The 27126-nt window shown below is 38.8% G+C and overlaps 1 protein-coding gene across 1 annotated transcript in view; it reads left to right on the top strand.

Moving 5' to 3' along the window:
• srbd1 (S1 RNA binding domain 1) overlaps positions 1-27126 on the top strand; it is a 269810-nt gene that overhangs the window by 16188 nt on the left and 226496 nt on the right. Inside the window, exons 4-8 of the mRNA XM_043695659.1 lie at positions 458-784; positions 2828-2994; positions 3876-3993; positions 6313-6451; positions 16817-16913. Coding sequence (XP_043551594.1) covers positions 458-784; positions 2828-2994; positions 3876-3993; positions 6313-6451; positions 16817-16913 — 848 coding nt within the window. The remainder of the gene's footprint in view (positions 1-457; positions 785-2827; positions 2995-3875; positions 3994-6312; positions 6452-16816; positions 16914-27126) is intronic.

Genomic DNA, 27126 nt, shown 5'->3' with positions numbered 1-27126 from the left:
GGATTATCCTTAACCTTATGTGTCAATGCTATCTCATACCCCCTCTTTGTCTTCCTGATTTCTTTCTTAAGCACGCCCCTTTGAGAATATAAGTGAGGATGGTTTTGATATTCCTGTTCCCATTCCATCACCATTGAATCAGCACACACATGAATAATGGATGCTGGATTTACTGGATTGTGATAAGAGGTCCAACTAGGCATTCATGATTTCAAGAGTTGGGAATTGCAAGGGATAAAAAAGTAACAGGAGAGCAGGAATCAGTTCTCCTTTTATAGATCATTGTTGATATTCTCACTAAACTCAGGAAACTAAAAGTGTAGTGTGTGCATTTGATTTTGTTTTTTTGGAAGTAGTGAAATTGATTGGTTAGGTTTGTCTAGAATTAACACTAAACTGTAAATGTTTTCAAATGATTTGCTTCATTTCCGTATGTCTTGTGCTGTTTATCTGACAGGGTCAACCAACAGTATTGAATAACAATGAAGATAAATTATCTTTGCAAATTAAGCAAAATTTTAAAAACGTGGAACAGATGACTCCGCAACCTGCAATACAAATTAAAAAAGAAAATGAACATTGTGTGGTTAAGGTGGAGCAACCATCAACAAGCACATATTTGGATAACAGGAAAATCAAGGAAGAACCGGATGTGTCTTTCACATGGGAGGAACCAGCTTTAAAAAAGCAGAAGACTGAGAATTGTCCAGTTGGGAAACCAGTAAAACTACAAAGAGGATGTGTAGAAATTGGGGAAACGCAAATGAACTGGAATATAACCCAGGTATGCGCATCAATTGATCTTAATGAATGATAGAGCAGACTTGAAAGGCTTGTTTATTCATGTCCCTAATGTTTATGTTCCTTTGTTCAATTACAGCACATGAGGAATGGTATTATTGTCAAAGTTTGAATTTTGAAGAGTTTTTAAAAAATAAATAGTTGCAATAATACAGATTTATCTTGTGTGCTTGAATTACCTTTAGTATTCAGTTCACATGATATTATAAAATGAGGTAGGACATGTGTTGCATCGCTGCTTATCTGACATGAGTCCCTAAACTATTCATTGCCTCACTACTGACTTGTTACTCCAACTGTTGTTTACGCCAAATAATTGCTTGATATAAGAAGGTTACGGCAGTGTAAAACCAAAAACTATTTTACACATTGGCTTCTGAATTCCAGCATTGCCTCTAACTTAAAGCTATAACTTGATTTTAAATTAATCCATGCTTCTCCTTTACAACAGATGCTATAGCTTATTAGTTATGTAGTGAACTGAGTAATTCTGAGGGTTGAGTGCTCAAGTCCCACCATGGTAAATAGCTAAGCTTCAGTTAATTTGTTGGTTTCAATTAGGACAAATGTCATCTTGATATAGTTACCCACATCCAAAAAATACTACTTTTTAAAAAAAAATGCCTCCTGTGTTGTATCCTTCCAAAATTATTTATTCAGAGTTTGGTCTCTTTGGATTTCAACCCTTATGTATTGGCAGCCCATTCAATTTAAGTTCTTCCCAATGCCCCATTTGTTTTCTGCATACTACTGTTGTTAAACAGTAGCTAGGGATGGGAAGCCTTTGTGATTCCAGGAAATTGATACTTCGCTCAAAAATAGTGCTCTTGTTGGTAATCTCACTTTTTAGAACAGACGAAGTATTATCAGCTAAATCTGTTTCTTTTCATTACACTATGGCTATGGTGGAAAAGGGTGGGGTGAGTTTGGGATGAAGCCAGTGTTGCAATCTCTTTTTGAGAGATTCAAGCTTCCAGTTGTTAGCTGAAAGAATGATCTGACTAGACTTTACATTTTAAATTCACAGTTTTTTTTAGTAATTTATTAACAATGACAAAACTCTTGACAGTCTCCTTATGCACTATTGCACCCTCCATAGAATTAGCCCTTTTAGCGAACACTATTATTTGTACCTTCTAATGGGTTCCTATTTTCCTCATTTTTCCCAGTTGTAAGTTTGCCTGGCTCTATCTGGGCACCACCTTCAGCTTTTGAAGCATATCTTAAAATAACCACTGGCAGTAAAGCCTATTCTGATGATTCTTCTCACCCCTGGCCACATCAGAATGAGTGTCCTAGAATTTGGAGAAAGCTGCAAGATGTGGCTTTCTGATTAGAGGTCATCCTTGTCTAATATTTGGCTTATGTAGCTCACAAGGCCAAATGTCTTTTTCTGTTGACCACACTGAACCTCGACCTGTTCATTTATTTGTAATATAGCATATAAACTGATCTCAAAATTGGTTTCTTCTGCTGTGTTCCTCAAATAATTTAAAATATTAGTCTTCTATCCATTTAGAAATACTAATTAGCTACCCTGAATCCCAAGTTGCTCTTGTAATAGGAGTAAATGGATAAATTATAGCACAACTATTTACAAACAATATCTCAAACACCTTTCTGGGATGTTGGGAGATTCACTATTTATTCCTTGTAAACCCCATTGTCTTCAAGTGTAAATACCTTGTTTCATCTTCACAGCTCATAATCTACGTTCCTTTGATTTCTAACTATCAAATTACCCAGGCTTACTATTGGGCAGACAACAGGTCACTTGACCTCCTTCATCTATGCTCTGGCATTTTTAAATTTAATCTTCTAGACCTCATATTTGTTACATTAGAAAGGCACTTGCAATGGAGCATTGGACCAATTACTCTTGATTGACCTAACATGGATGATACCATGAGATGTTTATATATTTTCAATAATCTTCTAATTTAAGGAGGCAATAATGTGTGTAGCAGTGTGACTCCAGTGTTACTTGAACCCATAGATATATTAATAGAACCTGTTGTACCTCTAGGTTTTGTCTGAGAGGACAAACACAGATGCATGGGCATGTGCAAATGTCATTCGTCTATTTAAGGAAGAAAACACTATTCCATTTATTGCCCGATATCGAAAAGAGCTTACCAACAACATGGATGCTGATACTTTGCGAGAAGTACAACAGACACTTGAAGAATTGACGTAAGAAACTTGAGCAATAAAGAAATATTGTACTATGTCCTCCCTTAAACAAAATTGTTTTTTTACACAAATATGGCTTCTTTGAGTTTTTTTGAGAAATATTTGCCTATAGTTGTAGATTTAATTATAAAAGCAAGTATTAAATGGAGTTTGCCTACTTTTTCTTTTAGCTTTTTTAGTGCAATAATAAAAGTTTGGATCTAGTTCTATGAATGTTATCATTTTGAACTTACTTTTAGTTTAGTTTTCCTCAGTATGTTATGCAATTAAAACCAGAAATAACATCCCAGGATAGCAGGATTGACAATCTACAAAATTCAGAAAGATGACTTTAAGGTATTTTAGTTCACCAAAGTAACAACATTAGCATTTGTGTTCGTAATGCATGGGCATTAATTTTGATTGGATACAGTGCAAATGTAGTCTGTATCTAACAAAATATAATTAAAATGCACAACTATTTGTGATAAGTTGAAGGCATTTGGTTTTCTTAAGCTGAAGTTTTGAGTAACTGAAATGAAGATCAGAACCTTTTGAGGCAAAGGATGAATCAGATATTGACATTCTTCCACAGTGGCTGACTGCTGTTTTCTGGATATTGTAGTTGTTTCATCTTGTACCAGAAGATGGCATACTGCACAATCCTTTTCTTCTATTCATGATCCCCACTCCTGACCTGCAGAGTATCTGAAAAGCCCTCTTCTGGCAGCTCAGTTTGGGCGTTAAACAGCTTCAGCCAAGTCTTTTGTGTTGCGAGCAATCATCAGGTCAGGTTGAGTTTTATTAAATTACCTGTTTGATGGGAATCAGTTGCACAGACCAGTTTTTGTGTGAAGTCCTTAAACCATTATGTTACTAAAGGTATTTATTTTTTATTTTAGCACAGTAATAAAGAAAGCACACACAGCCATCCAGAAATTAGCAAAAGAAGAAAAACTTACATCATTTTTAAATAAAGCTTTGTTGAACTGCCAGACTGTGGAAGAAGTGGAACATGTGGTTAGTAAAATAGTTGGTTTGTAAGTGCACATTTCGAAAGGAATCTGCTTTATAATCTTTGTAAAAACAAAAGTAAGCTTAGAACATTTGTTTTATTCCTGATTTATTTATTTTAGTTTGTGAATATCTAGTTTCAAAGCAATTTGTCTAAATTACGTTTGATTTATTTAAAATTTGGTTTCAATTGAATCACACAAACTGCCCAGCAGTTGTATGAACTAAATTTCCTACGCACTTTTTTTCTGAATTCACATTTCTGATCCTTTGAATTATTTTTGCATTTCTGATTAGTGGTTAGAACTACAAATGGAAACTTGAGTAATACTTTTATGTAATAACTATAATCACTTTGCTCATCATGGCAGATGTAAGAATTCCAAATGATCACAACAAAATAATACAAGGCACCTTGAATATATTTCTTTTGTTTACAGAGAATGGATTGCGAAGCTTGAATGTATGTCACTTCTAGCAAATGTAAATGACCCACATGATGAGCGTGACTGATTGATTATCTTGCATTAGTTATTGATTGTTATGGACTAGGCCAGACTACTCATAAACATTCTTAAGCAGGCAGCCCAAACCGTAACTTTACTATTTGTTTCGGTAAGTGTACAGTGAAATTTATCTGGAGTAGGTTAGCTAGGTTGACTACCAGGTTTTAAAATAGACAAAAATTGATTCACAAAATTATGGAATGAAACACCAAGAACAGAATATAGAATACCCACAGAACTCAGTCTATCCAAACTAGACTCAATTATACTGTTCTGAAAACACACACATGCTTTAGCGCACCCTATAAACCATGGCACAAGCAGGTCAAAACAGCAGTGCACAGAGAGAGAGAGAGAGAGAGCGAGGTTTTCAGCCTCCTTCCATTCAGACTCTGCTGCAACTGACTGAAAACCAGAATTCAGCTTCCAGGACTGACCACTCCCCTTTCATTGTACCGGTTACTTGTAAAGCATAAAAGCTTTGGCCTAAGGTCCCATCTGTTTATGTACAAATAAAGGTCCTCCCAATACCCATTTCATTTCTGTACCACTTCAGCTGATTCAGAGCCTGGTCTTTTTTACGACCCATCTGAAAGAAAGCCAAGTACACAGTATCCTTAAGAAAAGGAATAGCTTTTTAGAAAAAGCACTAGCTTTGTGACATGGTGTAGCGGTTACCATACTTTGGATTGTTCATTGTGTTGCCTGGTTGAAGAATCACATTGAACAGCCAACATTTTATTTTAGTTTTTGCAAACATGGGCCAATTAAGTGTGGTCGCCACCCTGCCTATTATGAACAACTGAATGAATATGGTGTTTGATAGAGTTAGTGCACTGCTGGGATATGCAGCCTACACACTTGCCATTTTGTTGGGACTGAAATTCAAGACATTGCTTAAATATGTGGTTGGCAAAATATCTTTTTGAACTGACAGTAGTTCCTGTTAAGGAAAAATACTGCTTGCATAGACGCCGCCCAGTACTGGTGTGAAAAAGCTTGCTTAATCTGTTGTTCAAATTTTGAGATATCAGGGCAGTTTGAGGTAGAGTGAGTAACTTTCAGGTTTGGAAGTGGTGGTATTTGGGCCTTTCATGAGTTTGTGTGATTCACAGCAAGCAATTATTAATCAGGATAGTTATTGCTACTCAGGATATGCTTGGTGGACTCTATTTCTGAACCAAGCTTGCAAATGAGCAGATGGTTAAGGTTGTATTTACAGGATTGTTGAAGAGGCCAGTCTTATAGCATGTGTCGCCACACAATTCCCCTTCTTCAGAACAGGTCACTGAACCCGAATTGTTAACTGTAGTTTCTCTGCTCAGATGCCAGACCTGCTGAGTTACTCCAGCAATTTCTGTTTTGGCTTCAGATTTCCAGCAACCACAGTTCCTTGTTTTAATTTAGGAATATGTTTAAGCCAGAGACATTTTCTGAATTACTTAGGAAGTTGAAGACCCTACAGTTTGCAACTTTTTTTTTGCGGCAGTGCTTCAGCCAATCAGAATTGACTTGCTAACCAATCAGCATCCTTTTTTCTTTGGGATAGATTGTTATGATCATTTGAAATTTAAGTTCTGAGTGTAAAACATAAGCTTTGGCAATATGTTTCTCTTCTTGGCACTGTTCAAGTTGTAGACGACAATATTTTATAACTTTTTAATTTTGTACTTTGATCTGCTAACCCAACCTAGTGCTTTACTTCACTCTTTATTTCAAAAACAGATTTAACAAAATTGTTATGTTTCTGCACAACTTGCAATTTATTTGCTTGAATTACAATTTGCAGTCGTCTAAATCATTGCTTGTCTGTTTTCAGTTTGCTCCTTATAAAAGTGGAAGTAAGAAGACAAAAGCTCAGCAGGCACGTCAGCTTGGCTTAGAACCGGCAGCAAATCTACTAATTGACTGTCCGGGAGAACTTAATCTGAATAATTACATTAAAGCAAACATAAAAGGTGAGTTTTCAACTTCAATTTCATTTTATCTTTCACTTTAAGTGGCGGAGTTGTGTGGATGGCAGGAAGCTTGAAGTATCATTGTTAGAACAATTGTCATAGGCCTTAATGATTTTGTATGTATTTTATTAAGTCATGATTTTCCTTTTAGCTCTAATGCGACCAAGAAAATTTTATTCTGCTATGCGTAGACCAGTTTATATTGCGAAATAAACTTAGTCAACTTATGTGAGAAACTCCATGCGGAGAGTTGAGACAAAGCAAAACTAAAACTAAGTGCTCAAGGAGTGTGATGAATTGGACCCAGATGTGTAGATGCCATTAAAATATTTAAAAGTCATACTAATCCTTTTTGCTATTTTAACACTGGTTTTTACTGCATTTATTGTTGAAAGTTAAGGCAATTCTGGAAGTAGGACAGTAGAGTTGGACCATCGGAATTTGTTGCAATATAAGCTGGAGAGAAGGTTTAGATTAGATTCCCCACAGTATGGAAACAGGCCCTTCAGCCCAACAAGTCCGCACCGATCCTCCAAAGAGTAACTCACCCAGACCCGTTCCCCTAACCTATATTTAACCCTGACTAATGCACCTAACGCTTTGGGCAATTTAGCATGGCCAGTTCACCTGAGCTGCACATCTTTGGATTGTGGGAGGAAGCCAGAGCACCCAGAGGAAACAGGGGGGATGTACAGACTCCATACAGACGGTCACCCGAGGCTGGAATCGAACCCGGGTCCCTGGCGCTGTGAGGCAGCAGTGCTAACCACTGAGCTACCGTGTTGCCTGAGATTGATCAGCGTACATGGCTAAATACTTTGTACAATATAATTTGGATACACATTTGTAATGTAGCTCTCAATTTTAGTGGGTTCAAGACTAGAATCTGAGCTTTCACTTCAGTGTAACAGAGAGATTTGATGTATTATTGAAGATGTGGTGTTTGAATGTGAATTTAAACTAATCACCCTGTCCTTAATATCTCTCCATACATAGCTTTTGAATTTAGTGCACAGTTTATCTGGTATTTTATGTTAAGATGGATATTATAATTTTAAAAGACATTATTCAAAGAAAGATATTGGGACCTGTCCTGGATGATACTACTTTAGCAATAGCAACAAGAAATCAGATTAGTTGTAATCAGTCTAATTGACATTGCTGGACCTTCCTTTGCCCTAGCAGATTGCTGTAATTGCCTAGATAATAGTCATGGTTCAAAAAGTCGTTCATTGTATGTGATGAATTTGATTTCATCCATCTAAATTTCATCATCAAATTGATGTATTCAAAATGATGTATTCAAGTTGACTAATCTAAGACTCAAATTTGAACAGAGATGGATGGCAACTTATTTACCTATTCATTGTCAGATCTTGCTGGACCACAAAGCCTTGTTGGGTGCTAATTTGTCTGCCAAAGCTGCTCACTATTCAAGGGTCTCTTGAATATTTTTTTAAACTGCTCTTGCCAGTTACATCTACCCTTGTCTTCAACAAGAGCAAGGAGCTCATGAATTCCTTTCAGTATGATTGACACTATCTGATCTGTTGCCTTTGTTGATTTCTTTTGCTGCTATTTCCGCAGATCTATAACACATTTGAGCCTTCTGAATTCACTGTGTCTCTCTTGACCCTATTCCCATTAAAATGCTGACCATGCAACTCCCTTTCACAGAGGGCAGCACAACTGAGGGATGAGCGAGGCAACAGCTATGAGGGTTGAGGAGGGATGTAGAATAATAGAATCCTTACATTGCAGATAGAGGCTATTCAATCCATTGAGTCTGCACAGACCCTCCGAAGAGCATCACACCACCCCACCATCTCTCTGTAACCCTGCATTTACTATAGCTAACCCACCTAGCTTGCACAACACAGTGCAATTTAGCATGGCAAGCAACCACTTAACCTGCACATCTTTGTGCTGTGGGAGGAAACCCAAGCCGGCACAGGGAGAATGTGAAAACTCCACATACAGTCACCCAAGGCTGGAATTGAATCTGGGTTCCGGCACTGAGAGGCAACACTGCTAACCACTGAGCCACATGCCATCCCAACTTGGCAGACAGACAGCAGAAAAAAAACTAATGTTGAGATAGGTTCTGGCTGCAGAAATTGACAGTGAATGACTGTTAATTCCACCTAATTGTTTCAGGTTTGACTGTCATGGAGGAATTTATAAATAGATGTGCTTGGCAGTAATAATGAAATGAGTGGCTGAATGTATAAATTATACATATTTTGTAAAGGTAGTTACTTTGTCTTTAAAGTAGGTGTAAGGAGTTCTTAGAAATTGGCTTCTGAAAGCCATGACCAAAAGCAGACAATTAGACTGTGTTGTGTTCAAAGTTGATCACAAGGTAATTCAAGAAGTCTTGAATTCTGTTGAATTTTGTTGAACCCTCAAAAGGTTTGAAAACTCAAGTGTATGTATTGTTGAGCAGGAGACAGGAGGTAAATCACAAGGAGTTCCAGTATATTTGACACAGCTTTGTGGAATAGTCAGTCATCATAGTTAACATTTGCAGCCAATTTGATAAAAATTGACTGAAAGTCCCTTGAGTAAAAACAAAAGTGCCAATAATTAGGGAAAATATATACACAAAGATTTTAAACAAGGATAAAAGGAATGTCTGAAGATGAAAATGAGATCGGTTACTATTATCATTTCAGACCTGACTTCCTTGAACATTTTCTTTTCTGAACTGAAGGGGTTGAAACTTGAAGCCAGGTTCAGCAGCTGCGATGGCTTCTGTAGTCAAATAGTTGAAGGTTGCTTCACAGTAGCACTAAGCAGAGAATAGTCCATGGAAGTGAATGAAGGTTTCTTTGTTCCACTCTTGTGGCTCGAGGCTGTGGCTCATTGTAGCCTAGTTCAGTATACCAGACCATTAACTCCTTTTTGTTCGGGATGCCTTCCTTTGCCTCTCTGTTGAGAAGCAGTTGCTGTTTCAAGTTGCCTTGCTGATGGTGTTCAGATTGTTCTCCTCCAGATGGCTTTTGATCACCTTTCTACTTATGGGACTGAATAACAAATTTTCTTTGTTAATGTTCCTGTAAAATGCCTTGGGATGTTTCACTTTACTAAAAGTGCTAAAGATTACCAGTAGTATTAGTACTCCAAGCACACTTATTTATTCCTGCTTCTTCATTCCTTTTTGTTTTTGACTGTTGGACAAAGTATGGCATATGCATGCTCTGTTTTCTTAATTATTAAGTTGCCTCCTATTGGTGCTATTACAACAATGATAACTTGCGCTATTTTGTTGAATCATGACTCTCGTGTCCAGTTTTACGTGATGCAGATTAGAATTATTTTGTTGAGTTACACCTTTAGTCCTCCAGGGGTCAGTCTTTGGCAAATAATTCAGTACAGAGAAAAGGTTAATGTTATTAGTTGAAGATCCAACTAAATTCTGAGAAAAATAAGGGCACCTAATATCAATTTGCTAATGCAGTGAATTCAAATAAGAGTTAAAGTTAATGATATTGAATAGAAAATTAACTCTTATTTTAGGGAAAAAAATTTGATATATATCCTAAGTTGCATTTTTATTTAAGAATTTTTGGCTTAGTATGTAGTTAGTTTAGTTCTTAGCATTACTGTCAAGCATATTGTATGGGGCAAATAAAGTTTTTGTTCAGAACAGCCGTTATGTATGGTAAGCCAAATATACTGAAGTTTAATTTGACTGATTATTCATTCTGCCCAGTTTTGGCTATATTGTGGTGAGATTAAACTTTTAAAAATGTTCTCATGTTACATTGATCCAATTAGACAGATTCTTGGAAATTTGGCTGCCATTTTGTCACAGTGACTGTGTGAGGCTCATTCCAAGAGTATCATTTGTTCATCAACAGGAAAGCACTGGCCACTGTATAATACAAGAATACTTTGCTGTGGAGAAATAATGGAATTCTGTTTATTTCTTTTGTTAAATGAAGAATGTTTAACTTGGCCTGATGCAAGTTGCTACTTGCCTTTTTGTGCAATAACATCTTAAAATTAATTGTAAACTTTTTTTGAGCAGTGATGAGTATAGTTTTGTACTTGCAAGCTCCTCTTATGTGCAAACCTGAGATTTTGAGTCTGTTTTGCTATTTAATAATCCAGATTGCCAACTCCCGTTCATGCCTTTCTTTAATCTGTCTTTTTTGATCTCCATACTATCTCTAAGTTAAAAAGGATTGACGACCAACACCTCTGTATTTCAAATTAATATCCTTTCTAGATGCATTTCGCCTTTACTAATCACACAAACCTACCCTCCCCCCAACACACACACGGAGAAAGAAACTCTTCCTAAATCAACAAACTACTTAATTGCAGTATCATCCCCACCTTTGATCTCCTTGTCCTAATTAAAACACTTCTGTCTCATCCTGTCATGACTGTCATTTCCACTCCCTTAGGTTCAGAGGAGGTGCAAAGATGGACAACCAGATTAGCCACTTACTGAAAGATTTGGCTGGAATGCATAAATTGCTATGGTCCTGCTCTTATCTGCTAAAACTACTCATTATTTCAAGATCATTCTGAAATGCAAAAATAACTATTAGTTTTTCTTGTCCAAAATAGTCATTTGAAATCCCGCTTCGTCTATGACCCTTATACTGTCCCCTCCAACACGCATGAACTCCTTCAGATTTAAGATCTCTATTCATTTTGCTATATTGCTTCCATCATGCTCCCTGCATCCCTCCAAGCCAAACTTAGCCTAGAGTTGCTCAAAAGATCACAAAATTTCACAAAAGATCATACCGGACTTGAAAAGTTAACTCTTTGTTTTTCCACAAGGGCCCAAGATTTAGAGGAGGTTTGAGGAAAATTTGTTTTTTGCCCAGAGGTTGATTGAAATCTGGCATGTCTGACCTGGGAGGGCTGTATGGGGCAGGAAACCTTGCAACCTTTAAAACGTGGATGAGCACTCATTGCTTTTTAAGGCTATGGGCCAAGTGCTGGAAAGTATGATTAGTGTAAGTAGGTGGGTGCAGACTTGATGGATTGAAGAACCTCTTCTCTTCTTTATGACTCCCTGACTCTCTGAGGGGGATTCAAAACCAAGGATGAGAATTTTGAAGTAAAAGCATTGTTCACAATCTAGTGAGTTAACTAGTAAAGAAGTGATAGCTGCATGGGCTTTGGCATAAGTGAAGAGAGTAGCAGTGGAGTTTTTCCAATTACCTCAGGTTTGCAGAGGGTAGAATATAGCTATGTTTGGGAATAGCTAAGTCCACAAAGGAGGCGTGGTCGAAAGTTTCATCAGATGATGGGATTTGGTCAGGTTGGGATGTCAGGTTAGCATGAGTAAGTGGACCAAAGAGTCCGTTTCCATGTTATATGACTATGGCTCTATGAGCTGAGTGTATGAGGAATGTAGTAGGGTGATGTTAGGAAGATAAAAATTGTTGGTATTCATAATTGCAGGAGTAACGAGTCCACTGAACAAAAACCTTTCACTGAGTCAAGGAAGCAGGTCTGCATTCTGAGCACTTGCATGATTTTTTTTGCCTTTCGTTTGTTGCGCCTGCCCAGTTTCCACTGATATCTCTGCTTACTTTTATTGACAAGTTGCAAGAAGCATGGGAAATACATGTAATTGGCATTAAATTTGAAGAGTTTAGATCAGAGTGGTGCTGGAAAAGCATAGCAGATCAGGCAGCATCTGAGGAGCAGGAAAATCGATGTTTCAGGCAAAAGCCCTTCATCAGGAATAGAGGCAGGAAGCCTCCAGGGTGGAGAGATAAATTGGGGGGTGTGGGGGCTGGGGAGAAGGTAGTAAAGAGTACAATAGGTGAATGGGGGTGGGGATGGAGGTGATAGATCAGTGAAGATGGTGGGGGAAGGTAGCAAAGAGATTTAAATTTGAAGAGCCAAGTTTAAAAAAACAAACTGTTCTATGCCTTTTCACATGTGTTTGACATTTCACTTTGGTTGCAAACTCCATAATTCTACTTAGCTACTTGCTTGTGCGTGCCCCAAACTGTTTGCAACCTTGGCATCATATTTGATCCTTCAAATGAGCTTCTGATCCTGTGTCCACACCATCACCAAAACAGTCTGCTTCCAACTCTGTAACCCTGCCTGCCTATACCCAGGCCTCAGTTTGTGTGCTGGCTAGTTTCTAGTCTTTCGCCTTCTGCAAACTGGAGCTCATACATAATTCTGCTTCCCATACCCTAACCGTCGTCGTCGTCTTCTATTTTACCCCTTTACCTGCTGGTGACATTGCAGCAACACCTAGATTTTAAAAGTCTCATCTTTGACCTCAACCCCAATAATGTTGTCTAATCGCCAGCACCTTGAGATTCATGCACTATTGTAATTCTGGAGTCTTAAGCATCCTTGATTTTAATTCTATGCCATGGTTATTGTATTTTCAGGTACCTAAGCCCTAAACTTTGAAATTCACTCTATGAACCTCCGAATATAAGTTTCCTCCCTTAAAACACTGATTAGAACCTGCCACTTTGACTGACTGCTCATCTGCCCTTTTGTGACTTGGTAACATATTTTGTTTTTATAAAGCCTCTGTGAATTGTCCTTGCGTGTTTTATTAGGTTAATGTGCTACATATAAACTACAAGTTGTTGTGTTGTAATTCTTGTTGCTGCATCAATTCTTGTCTTTCCTGGTTGGATTATAACCAGGTGTTGTCTGATTTTTAACTGACAACACCTGGCAGTGTCTTCAACTGCTACTGTTTTAGAAATCACTTCCTACACCTCTCTTTTTAAGAAGCTCCTTAAAACTACCTTTTAGACCAAGCTTTTGGCCACCTTTTCTAATACTTCCTGGGGTAGGATATAAACTTCCTATGAAGTATCTTGGAAAGTTTCAGTATGTTAATGGCAGTATGTAAGTGTATGTTATTGAGTTAGCATCATTTCCTGAAAAATTAGAAGCTTGAGTTACACAGAACAATTTGATAATTGAAATTGAACACTTGACTTTTGAGTATTTTAAAATTTGGACTGTTTGTTTATAATGCAGAAGCTAGGGTGAAGTATTTTGATATTAATTTATTACAAGGAGATGAAATGGCTGCAGTTGGATAATTATTTAAAGTGTCATTCTATTTAAAAAAAAAACGCAATTCCTATCAACTTTGGGCACTAAAAAGTGTTCTCGTTCTCACCTGATCAACGTTTGCATCATTTAACATGCTTTAATTTATCTTTGCAAGAGTGTCCTTAACATTTTTTTTAAAAGTCCATCATGGAGGTACACCCTGATAAAAGGGTAGAGTTTTAAAAAAAATCAGCCATGGCTTTGGAGGACAGGCCTTAAAAAAAAGGAAAGGGGAGGAATTTCGGGAAGGAAGAAAAAAATGTGGAGTCTAGATAATTTCCAGTGATGAACTTGAGAGGAAGGGAAATGCATAAAAGATGAAGTTAAGGGATTAGTGTATTCTGGGAAATGGGTTGGTGAATGATATGGAATTTTTTGTTATAGAAAGGACATAGAATTGGAAGCTCACTGTTTGAATTGGGTAGTGAGGCTATGTGTAGTCTTGATCAACTTGAGAGGGATTTTAAATCGATGGCAACAGCACAGAGTTTTGGCAGGGGCAAAGGTGATAGCAATGATGGGTGATCAGGAGCTTTCGTTGGTGATCCCTGTGATCCAGACAGTAGCTAGGCTATGTCAGAGTACGAAAGTGACTGAACCTTCCAAATTTCCACTTGGTCTTTCTAAGCATCATGCCAAAAATTTTATTTTGTGCCTGTTACTGCTATTATGTGTGTCGTAATTGTAAATAAGCAATGTGTCTCCTTTTTTTTCTTGCCCATAAACTAAAATGTTCCAAGTAGAAAGTTTTAACTTGGCATGAAAACAATTCTACATAGGACTTTTTTTTCAGCATTTCATATCCTATTAGTCTTTCAATCCATAAAATGGGTGATTGAAACTTTTTCCTCCCTATAGATTTGTATTTCAGAGTTCACAGAGCATTGCATAATATCTTACCTCTATTACATGGAACAAAAATCTGGTTGATCTAAAGATTGTATGCATTCGAGTATACATAAAATGAACTCCATATGCTTTTTCTCGGCAGAATATAATATATGGGAACTAGATATATCTTTTTTGCATCCTGTTATATGTTCAGGCATTTTGTTCTAAAAGAGATATATGTAATTCTGGAATTCCAATATCTACAGTCTATCAATGTGACAAGGAAAATGTCCACCTCATTAACAACTCTACATGAGGTCTTGTTTACTGTGGTAGGGCATCTAACAGCATAAATGTTTAAACTTGTACTTCTAAGGTTTTAAAACTTTTGCAGGACAAATTGCCATAAATGCAAGCTGCTAACCGTCTTTTAAAATTTCCTTTAAAATGTTTTAATTTAAAATGTGAAGAAATGTGACTCTTTGTTTGTAACTGTTAATTTTCATTGACAATAATTAAAACCAAACAATTAACCGGATACTTAGACTGAGATAGACAAAGTTTAATTTTCTGTGCTGTGTTTAGTTTGTGTCAGTTTAGCAGTTTGGATTAGAAACTGGTTTTCTGGAAGAAGGCAGCGAGTGGTGGTTAATGGAAAGTATTCAGTCTGGAGTCCAGTTACTAGTGGTGTGCCACAAGGTCTGTTTTGGGGCCACTGCTGTTTATCATTTTTATAAATGACTTGGATGCAGGCATAGGTGGATGGATTAGTAAATTTGCAGACGACACTAAAGTCAGTGAAGTAGTGGACAATTTGGAAGAATGTTAAAGGTTGCAGGGGGACTTGGATAAACTGCCGAATTGGGCTGAGAGGTGGCAAATGGAGTTTGATGCAGCTAAAAGTGAGGTGATGCACTTTGGGAAGAATAACAGGATGGCAGAGTACTTGGTCAATGGAAAGATTCTCGGTAGTGTTGATGTGCAGAGGGATCTTTGAGTCCATGTGCATAAATCCCTGAAAGTTGCCACCCGGGTGGATAATGCTGTTAAGAAGGCATACGGTGTGTTAGGTTTCATTGATAGAGGGATTGAGTTCCGGAACTGCAATATCATGCTGCAACTATACAAAGGCAGAGAAAGACTTTTTTTCCTAGGATGATGACGTCAGCTTGTACGAGGGGGCATAACTACAAATTGAGGGGTGATAGATTTAAGACAGATGTCAGAGGCAAGTTCTTTACACAGAGAGTGGTAAGGGCATAGAAATGCCCTACCTGCTAAGGTAGTTAACTCAACCAAATTAGGGAGATTTAAACAATCCTTAGATAAGCACATGGATGATTTTGGGATAGTGTAGGGGGACAAGCTGAGAATTGTTCACAGTTCGGCGAAACATCGAGGGCCGAAGGGCCTGTTCTGCGCTGTATTGTTTTATGTTCTATGTCTGCCCTGTATGCCATTCAGTATATTTCAGTGAAAAAAGCAGAAATAATTTTTTGAAGCTTGTGCTGGAGTGACATATCTAGGACAACAACTTTTGGATTTGTGCATTAATCTTGAGCTCGACTGTAACTATTTTAACATTATTTTGACATTAAATTATGCATCTTTTTTGTATCAATGGCTTTATGCTGTTTTGTTTTCATTCATGACTACGAGCTCTTCTGTAATGTGATTTGTTATTTGGAACTTGATATTTACCAATTTACAACCAAAGAGGAGGCCATTTGGTCCATCCTGCCTGAACAAGCCCTTTATGTGAGCATTCCAAAATAAACCTCACTTCCCAATGATCTCATGATGGCATGTACCTTTCTGTGAACTAAATTTACAACATTAAGGAGACCCTTTGAGCTACTCAATTGTTTTTGTAAGTACATAGCTGTTGCAGCAGAATCTCTTATTTATGGTAACTCAAGAGAAAGTTGCCATTTTTGACGTGAAAGATTTGTTGGAATCAAATAATCTGTGCAAAATTTTCTTTTAGAAATTGTAGCTATTTTGTTTCACACACATTATCATTACTAACTTGATAGAAAAGTGGTTCTGATTAAAAAAACTATTTCACATACTAATGGTTACTTTACGATATCCAGATGTTAATTGTTCTCTATTTGATAAGGACAGAAGCAAAAGGTCCCAAGTTAATTTCTCGATTTTATTGTTAGCTGATGTGACAGCAGAGATGTTACAATTAGCTTCTGTATTTCAAATGACAGCACTTGGAGTCATCCTTCTGTTGATGTTTGATGGATGGCTTTGGATGCAGGAAGTGATTAAATACATGATTGAATAACCAACACACGCCTACTATCTAGGCTTGTGTGTAAAGGGTTGATACTAGGTTAAGATGTTGGAGAGCAAAAGGAGTCAATGGATCAAGAGAAGAGGAGTGGTGCTGAGAAGAGAAAATGGTAAATTGCAACAAATAATTTTAATTGTGTGCTTGAAAATTCCTAGGTCTTTCAAATGTGGGAGAAATAGAGACAGGAATTCAGCACATATTAGCAGATATGATGTCTAAAGATACAGAAACATTGAACTATGTCCGGAAATTGTAAGTATTATTTCAAAACTTTTCTTTATACCCAGTTGAAGTTAAATGTGTAAGATGAAGATATGATTATTAACAAAACATCAAAGTCATTCATGAGCGGAACATTGGGATGTCATAGGATCCCTGTAGTGTGGAAGCAGGCCATTCGGCCCATCAAGACCACGCTGACCTTCCAAAGGGCATCCCACCTCGACCCACTTCCCCCATCCTATTGCAGTTACTCTACATTTCCCGTGGCTAATCCACCTAGCCTGCATATCCCTGGACACTATGGGCAGTTTAGCATGGCCAATCCACCTAACCTGCACATCTTTGGACTGTGGGAGGAAACTGGAACACCCAGAGGAAACCCACACAGACATTGGGAGAATGTGCAAACTCCACACAGTCACCCAAGGGTGCAGTTGAACCCAGATCCCTGGTGCTGAGGGGCAGTAGTGCTAACCACTGAGCCACCGTGCCACCCCATGTGTACTGCTTTCGTTTATTGACTTTTAAATCATGCTATTATGCAGCTGCATCAGCTATTTTGTTCAATGTCATGTGTGGAATTATGAATATTAATACCTTTTTTGGTTTTGCTTTGGTTGCAATATTATATTGCTAGTAATAGTCCAATGACACCACCTTGTCTATATAACTGTACATTTCAATCGTAGTTTTTTTGAATAACAAGTTATTTTGTCATTGTACAGCACTGTATAAGAACAAATATTATATTTTTGCTTTAAAGTTTTGGCTCCGATGCAGAGTAGACATCCTCATCCAGGCCACTGGTTTGCCAGGTTTTCATAATCAAGTCTCTAAGGTCAAAGTAACACCAAGTTGACATTAGATGAAAGACATTTGGAGACTAGGTGATCTGATATGTAAACCATACAGATCTGTAGAATACCAAAGCACTGTTTATGATTGACCAGCCAGTCTGGCTCACTAACTGAACCTGAAGTGGTCTGTCTACCTTTGGGGCTTAGTTTTCTAACACTCAGCAATCGGTGCTGTTATGGTTACTGTGGTTCTATATGAACAACAAGGGAAAACATACCAACAATTGGATCTGGTTCATGCAATATTAGCTGGTTTTGTCATGGCTGAGGACGGAACATGGAGGGGTTATATGTTGTTTGTACTATTTCTCACTTATAATTTATTTGTTATTATTCAAACTCACTGCTTTATATATTTTAATATGACTTTTATTTTTGGTGAGGAATAGAATAAATTTGAAACTCCTCTGTTGCATACTTCACTTGATTTCTGTACTTGCATTGACTCTAGTCCTTAATCAAAATGAAATATGATTTAATATGAAGCACAACATTGCTGATTAGAATCATTTAATGTAGTGAATTGAAATTCTGAAAACCACTTCACCATAAGCTTTATCTTCTGCCTCCATAAATGGGCAAATTTATATTCTCTCTATCATGCAGTCTAATAGACTCTTCAGTTGTTTTCACTGCTACTCCTCAGTGCTTTTCCCAGAGATTTGTTTCACATGTGAAGGTGAAAAAATATTTTCAGACATCACCCTTAAATCTTTCCTTCACCAAATTGAACCACTGTCCTTTATGCTCAAATACTGGATTAAGCTCACTGTTTCACTTTTTAAAAAAAACTTTTAATGCTGAATGTAAGTTAACACACTGGACCATTTCATTTCAAGGCTGAATAGTTTTTTTTAAAATCTGGGTTGTTTTAATAGTAAGAAATAAACTTTGTGTTCTCCACTTCTCAATCCAGGATTTGAATTTTGTTGCTGACTAAATGTGGACATCATAATAAAAGTGGCTGATATGTCCTAATAATTGATTATTTTCTGTCATTTATAATATTTTACATGAAGCAAGCAGCTGCACAGGTGTTGCAATACATGTTACTGCTGCTTTTGAATTTGGATATTTAATGAGGTAAAATTGTATACTTTGTAAATGTCAACTTTTGAAAGGTTGTGAACTTGGAAGCAAGATTCCAAACGGAGAACACATCATGCAGCTTATGCAATAGTTCTTCTTGATCAAAAGCACAATATAATTGACACTGGAAATACTGAGGAGGTCTGGCATCATCAAAGGTTATAGATCTGCCATGTCAATGCTGCATCTTTCTACAGATGGTGGCAGAATTTTCTGTTTTTATTTTGGCAGAATTTGTTAGTACCATAACTATGACATCAAAGTCAATAATGTTTTTGTAGCTAGTGTACACGCTGCTGCTTTTGGGTGTCGGTATTGAAGATTGTATGTAGGTAGCCAATCAAGTGGGCTGCTTTGATTTGGATGTTGTTGAGCTTGAGTATTGGAGTTGCACTGAGTGAGGCAAGTAGGGAATATTCCAAGAAAGTCTTGACTTGTCCACTTGTTGGTAATGGATAGTCTATTTTGGGTAATCAGGAGATGAGCTAGTTGGTACAGAATTCCTAGTCTATGTCCTGCTTTTTAGCCACAGTATTTCTATGGCTGGTGCAGTCCAGCAAATCAATGGTAGATGCAGGACATTGATTATGGGTGAGTCAACAGTGTTGAATGTAAAGGACGATTGTTCGATTCTCACTTTCTGGAGATGATCATTGTTAGAAAATGTGCTGAATAATGAAATCGAAGGATGAAGTGGGGAAAGTGAATAAGGAGCTTGGTCCCTGGATTTGCAGTAACTAGAAGAGTACACTGATAGTGAGAAATTCCCAAGGGTAACCGCAAATGCTGATAACTCCTGGCAACCATGTGTAAGCAAAGAGAACAATGGGTCAGTTGGTACAAAGAGCTTGATAGATTGTCGAGGAAGATCTTTCCAGAGAAAGAGAGGTAGTCGTGGAGAGTAAAGCTCTCATGACTGCATGCAGTGAAAATGATAATCTCAGTACGAGCAGATGAAAACCAATTTTGGCAACAGTAAATTAGTGCACCGTTGTGCAGTGAGAGAAGCTACATATATACCAGCAAATATAGCAATAGCAAAATGCACACTTGCAGCTGTGGCTGATCATCTTTAAGAGCTAATGTTTTACTTCAGCTCTTTCTTGAGTCTCATTTGAATATGAGGGATTAGTGCATGTAGTATATGTTGAAACTGGAAAAACAAGTAGGCAGCACCTGATTATCACTGACGGAAAACCAGAATTAAGGCTGGGTTTGTAGAGTGGAGCAAGTATGGGAGTGATGAGAAATTAAAATACCTGTTCAGTTGTGAAAACCCACTTTAAACCTGCCGATCGTTCATACTGATTTTATCATTGATTAATTGAGTGTTTTCAGATCCTTGTGTTCTTTCGAATATTTAATATGATTAATGGTAGCAGTGTTAATTGTTTGATGTGTGAAATGGACAAATGTGGAAGAACAGAATAGTCCAGATATTCCAATGGTAAGGAAGTTGTTGGTGCAGTACACATTGGAGTTATGTGTCAGGACCATGTGGAATCTCTGCCACAGCAGACTTTGTGAGACTTAATTGAGGAATTGAAACTTTTGATGGACAGTTCTCTTGCATCTGGAAGTCTCTGAAAAAGCTCCTTTAAAGTCAGAAATTCCTGAGGGTTCTGACTTGGTTAAGCCTTGTCTCTACCTAGGAAACTTAAAGGATTAAAAGCCCACTCTAACTCCTGGGTAACTATTAAACTGATCCCCTGACTTGGCAAAGGCAAATACACCTGCCTTAACCCCTTATCTGTCTTGGACGCCTGACAAGGAACCATGCTTCTCCACTTGGATCTGCATCCATCTCTTTGGACATGACACCACCGGTTGGACCTGACCCACACATGCACACTTGTGTGCGCACACACACTTCCCCAGAACCAACATGTCCTCAGCTGCTGCTGTAGTTTTAGAAGGGGTTGAAAAGTTTGGAATAGAGTTTCAGATTCCCGTCTGAATATTTGGGCCAATGTTTCTTCAATTGGACCATTTCCGAAACATGAAGGGAAGTAACAATCTAATCTCTAATTTCTGCCATTGATGTTTGTAGAAAATCACATTTTCTTACCAATTTTAACTTCTGTTTTTAAAACCATATATTTTTTCATGAATGATTGGTGTTCATTCACTCTTCATCACACTCTTTACTGAACCATTAGCAACAGAAATTACATGAACCAATACAACATTTAGCATATTTTCAACAGAAAGCCCAAGGGTGTATTGACTCTTTTCAAGGAGTAAAAGTCTGCTCTAATAAAAGAAGTTAAGGGAGATGTCCCAAGACCACTTTTAACATACACTTGAGATGACACATACTTTTCCTATTGGCTCTTAGGAGGAAGCTACGTATAATTGACACTTTTTCAAAGTGACATATTGCTTAAAACTCTCTGTACTTTGCCTTCCTCAGCCTCCCAGTTATGCGATTATCCAAATTCTCTTCCTTATGATCTCTTGCACCATAAAATATTACAGCAAGATCAGAACCTTTTTTAGAATGCTTCTAATTCACTTCTTGATGACCTTGATCAAAAGTGCTGCTTTTATGTTCCCTTTGCTAGGGGAAGATACCCAGTTTCGCTATTTTATAATTGTTATGAGCCCTCATAGAGACTGATAACATTTACAAATGTAGTTTACTTTCCAGTCTCTGACGGGATTTGAAGTTTAAAGACGCTCCCCATCATTTCCTAGGAACTAGCCCTAAGCTATTCTGAGATGTCAATTGCTTGCTACATTTTCCCTTTCCACAGAAACACAAAATTGTTTTTACCTGCAAAATTGTTACAATCTGCCCAGGCTGTCTAACCATTCTATCTCCATTTCTCTCTCTCTAATCCAGATGGTATCCGCTAATCCTTGAACTGACTTTCATGAGAGTTAAGTTGGACACTTATATATCTAGCAACTCTAGGCAAATCTTTGTTTAAATCCTCATGACCTCAGTCTGTTCAACCTGCATGCAACTTCCCATCAGCATTTTGTGCAGTGACTAGCCAGGCCAGGGTTTTCTCTGTTCAAGGTATATGACTAGGTGCCTCTGTCTCTCTGTGTTGTCTTTTTTCCAGCAGATTCTTGTAGGCTAAACTGTGTGCAAATCTTCAGAAAATCTCCACAACCCAATCCTACAATGGCTTGCTATGAACTCTTCCTCTCTCAAATCCCCATCTCTCTGGCATTGCGAATCTGAGAGTTTTGCATCCATGAAGAAATGGTAATTAGATATCACATTATACCCAACTTCATTCTCTCTTGAAAGTAATGAGACAGTTTAAAATATAATGATTTACAAAACTCAACATTCCTACCATCTCCCTGTGATTTGGAGAATGCCAACAGAGCCACACTGGTTGTTGCTTACAGGAGAAAGGTTTAGGGGAGTTAATGATGTAGTGGTAATGTAACTGGGCTAATAAACCAGAAGCTCAGGCAGATACTCTGTGGACATTAGTTGAAATTCCATCTGACAACTGATGGTATTTAAATGTAATTAATACATTGGAGGAAGACCAATTTAATGGTATTAGACAGAAACTTTCAAACGTTGATTGGAGGAGGTTATTTGCAGGTAAGGGAATGGTTGGGGAAGCGGAAAGCCTTCAAAATCAGATAACAAGAGTCTGGAGACATTGTGTTCCTGTTAATGTGAAGGGCAAAGTTGGTAGGTGTAGGGAATGTTGGATGACTAGAGAAATTGAGGCTTTGGTCAAGAAATGGAAGGAGGCACACATAGACAGCTGGGATCGAATGAATCCCTGAAAGAGTTTAAGAACAGCAGTAGAAGTATACTTCAGGAAATCAGGAGGGCAAAAAGGGGAATTAGATTCCTTTGGCAAATAGAATTAAGGAGAATCAAAAGAGACTCCATGGGCGGCACGGTGGCACAGTGGTTAGCACTGCTGCCTCACAGCGCCAGAGACCCGGGTTCAGTTCCCGCCTCAGGGGACTGACTGTGTGGAGTTTGCACGTTCTCCCTGTGTCTGCGTGGGTTTCCTCCGGGTGGGTTTCCACAGTCCAAAGATGTGCAGGTCAGGTGAATTGGCCATGCTAAAAATTGCCCGTAGTGTTAGGTAAGGGGCAAATGTAGGGGTATGGGTGGGTTGCTCTTCAGCGGGTCGGTGTGGACTTGTTGGGCCGAAGGGCCTGTTTCCACACTGTAAAGTAATCTAAAATCTAAATATATGAAGGGTAAAAGAGCAACTAGGGAGAGAATAGTGCCCCTTAAAGATCAATGTGGCCATCTGTGTGAAGATGGGTGAGATAGTAAATGAATATTTTGCAACAATATTTACAGTGGAGAAGGACATGAAAGCTAGGGAACTTGGGGAAATAAGTAGTGACCATACAGTCCCCACAGCATAGAAGCAGATCATTCAGACCATTGAATCCATACCAACCCTCCAAAGAGCATCCCACCCCCTACTCTGTCCTGTCACCTTCCATTTCACATGGTTAATCCACCTAGCCACCACCTCACTGGGCATTATGGGCAATTTAGCATGGCCAAACCACCTAACATGAATATATTTGGACTGTGGAAGGAAACCAGAGCACCCAGAGGAAACCCACACAGACATTGGTAGAAACTCCACACAGAGTCACCTAAGGCTGGAATCAAACCAGGTCCCCGCGCTTTGAAGCACTGAGCCAGTGATGTCTTGAAAAAAGTTCATATTACTGAAGAGGAAATGCTGGAAATCGTAAAATATATAAAAGGGAGATTAATCCTCAGGACCTAATCAGGTGGTTCCAGAACTTTGTGGGAAGCTCGAGGTATTTGTATCATCAACAAATACTGGAAGTACTGGAAGACTGGAGGTTGGCTAATGTGGTGCCATGATTTAAGAAAGGCTGTCAGGAAATACCAGGGAACTGTAGACCAATGAGCCTGACATCAGTGTTGGGTAGGTTGTTAAAGGGGATTCTGTGGGACAGGATTTACATGTATTTGGAAAGGAAAGGACTGATTAGGGCAAGTCAGCATGGCTTTGTGCACAGGAGATTGAGTTTTTTTTGAAGAGGTGACAAAGAAGATCGAAGAAGGCACAGCAGTAGACATTGTCTATATGGACTTCAGCAAAGTCTTTGACCGGATTCTACATGGTAGACGAGTTAGTAAGGTTAGATCGAATGGGATCTATGGGGAGCTAGCCAATTGGATACAAAATTGACTTGAAGTTAGGAGACAGAGGATGTCGGAGGGTTGTTTTTAAGACTGGAGGCCTGTGATCAGTGATGTGTCACCAGAATCAGTACTGGATCCACTGTTTGTCATTTATGTAAATAATTTGGATGTGAATATAGGTGGAATATTGAGTAAGCTTGCAGATTACACCAAAATAGGTAGTGTAGCGAACAGTGAAGAAGATCTTCGAGTATAATGGGGCTTTGGTCAGATATGCCAATGGGCTGAGGAGTGAGAGATGGAGTTTGATTTAGATAAATTAGGTGTTGCAGCTTGGTAAGGCAATTCAGGGCAGGACTTATACAGTTAATAGTAGGTCCCTGGAGAGGGTTGCTGACAAAGAGACTTGGGGATGCAGGTACATAGTTCCTTGAAAGCGGAGTTACAGGTAGACAGGATAGTGAAGAAGGCATTTTGCAGAGAGTCCTAGAGATGTACAGCATGGAAACAGACCCTTCGGTTCAACCTGTCCATGCTGACCGGATATCCCAATCCAATCTAGTCCCACCTGCCAGCACCCAGCCCATATCCCTCCAGACCCTTCCTATTCATATACCCATCCAAATGCCTTTTAAATGTTGCAATTGTACCAGCCTCCACTACTTCCTCTGGCAGCTCATTCCATACACATACCACCCTCTGTGTGGAAAAAGTTGCCCCTTGGGTCTCTTTTATATCTTTCCCCTCTCACCCTATGCCCTCTAGTTCTAGACTCCCCCAGCCCAGGGAAAAGACTTTGTCTATTTAACCTGTCCATGCCCCTCATAATTTTGTAAATCTCTATAAGGTCACCCCTCAGCCTCCAACACTCCAGGGAAAACAGCCCCACCTGTTCAGCCTCTCCCTACAGCTCAAATCCTTCACCCTGGCAACATCCTTGTAAATCTTTTCTGAATCCTTTCAAGTTTCACAACATCTTTCCGATAGGGAGGAGATCAGAATTGCACACACAATTCCAACAGTGGCCTAACTAATGTCCTGTACAGCAGTAACATGGCGTCCCAACTCCTGTACTCAATACTCTGACCAATAAAAGAAAGCATACCAAATGCCGCCTTCACTATCCTATCTACCTGTGACTCTACTTTCGAGGAACTCTGAACCTGCACTCCAAGGTCTCTTTGTTCAGCTACACTCTCTAGGACCTTACCATTAAGTATATAAGTCCTGCTAAGATTTGCTTTCCCAAAATGCAGCACCTCATGTTTATCTAAATTAAACTCCATCTGCCACTTCTCGGTCCGTTGGTCCAGCTGATCAAGATCCTGTTGTGATCTGAGGTAATCTTCTTTGCTGTCCACTACACATACAATTTTGGTGTCATCTGCAAACTTACGAACTGCACCTCTTATGCTCGCATCCAAATCATTCATGCAAATGACAAAAAGTCGAGGACCAAGCACCGATCCTTGTGGCACTCCACTGGTCCCAGGCCTCCAGTCTGAAAAACAACCCTACACCACCACCCTCTGTCTTCTACTTTTGAGCCAGTTTTGTATCCACGTGGCTACTTCTCCCTGTATTCCGTGAGATCTATCCTTGCTAATCAGTCTCCCATGGGGAAACTTGTCGAATGCCTTACTGAAGTCCATATAGATCACATTTACTGTTCTGCCCTCATCAATCCTCTTTGTTACTTCTTCAAAAAACTCAATCAAGTTTGTGAGATGTGATTCCAACACACAAAGCCATGTTGACTATCCCTAATCAGTCTTTGCCTTTCCAAATACACGTACATCCTGTCCCTCAGGATTCCCTCCAACAACTTGCCCACCACCGAGGTCAAGCTCACTGGTCTATAGTTCCCTGGCTTGTCCTTGCCACCCTTCTTAAAGAGTGGCACCATGTGGCACCAACCTCCAGTCTTCTGACATCTGTGACTATTGATGATACAAATATCTCAGCAAGAAGCCCAGCAATCACTTCGCTAGCTTCCCACAGAGTTCTAGGGTACACCTGATCAGGTCCTGGGGATATATCCACCATTATGCGTTTAAAGACATCCAGCACTTGCTCCTCTGTAATATGGACATTTTGCAAGGTGTCACCATCTATTTCGCTACTCTCTATATCTTCCAGATCCTTTTCCACAGTAAATACTGATGCAAAATACTCGTTTAATATCTCCCCCATTTTCTGCGGCTCTACACAAAGGCCACCTTGTTGATTCTTGAGGGGCCCGATTTTCTCCCTAGTTACCCTTTTGTCCTTAATGTATTTGTAAAAACTCTTTGGATTCTCCTTAATTCTATTTGCCAAAGCTATCTCATGTCCCCTTTTTGCCCTCCTGATTTCCCTCTTAAGTATACTCCTACTTCCTTTATACACTTCTAAGGATTCACTCGATCTATCCTGTCTATATCTGACATATGCTTCCTTTTTCTTACCCAAACCCTCAATTTCTTTAGTCATCTAGCATTCCCTATACCTACCAGCCTTTCCTTTCACCCTAACAGGAATAAGCTTTGTCTGGATTCTTGTTATCTCATTTCTGTAGGCTTCCCATTTTCCAGCCATCCCTTTGCCTGCGAACATTTGCCCCCAATCAGCTTTTGAAAGTTCTTGCCTAATACCGTCAAAATTGGCCTTTCTCCAATTCAGAACTTCAACTTTTAGATCTGGTCTATTCTTTTCCATCACTATTTTAAAACGAATAGAATTATGGTCGCTGGCCCCAAAGTACTCCCCCACTGACACCTCAGTCACCTGCCCTACCTTATTTCCCAAGAGATGGTCAAGTTTTGCACCTTCTCTCGTAGGTACATCCACATACTGAATCAAAAAATAGTCTTGTATGCACTTAAGAAATTCCTCTCCATCTAAACCCTTAACACTTTGGCAGTCCCAGTCTATGTTTGGAAAGTTAAAATCCCCTACCATAAGCAGCCTATTATTCTTACAGATAGCTGAGATCTCCTTACAAGCTTGTTTCTCAATTTCCCTCTGACTATTAGGGAGTCTGTAATGCAATCCCAATAAGGTGACCATTCCTTTCTTATTTCTCAGTTCCCTGGATGTATTTCTGGGAATATCCTCCCTCAGCACAGCTGTAATGCGATCCCTTATCAAAAGTGTCGCTCCCCCTCCTCTCTTGCCTCCCTTTCTATCC

Source organism: Chiloscyllium plagiosum, chromosome 9 (genome assembly GCF_004010195.1).
Source record: "Chiloscyllium plagiosum isolate BGI_BamShark_2017 chromosome 9, ASM401019v2, whole genome shotgun sequence".
NCBI classification, from domain to species: domain Eukaryota; kingdom Metazoa; phylum Chordata; class Chondrichthyes; order Orectolobiformes; family Hemiscylliidae; genus Chiloscyllium; species Chiloscyllium plagiosum.
Note: the sequence above shows the minus strand (reverse complement) of the source record. Positions and strands in the feature narration are given on the sequence as shown.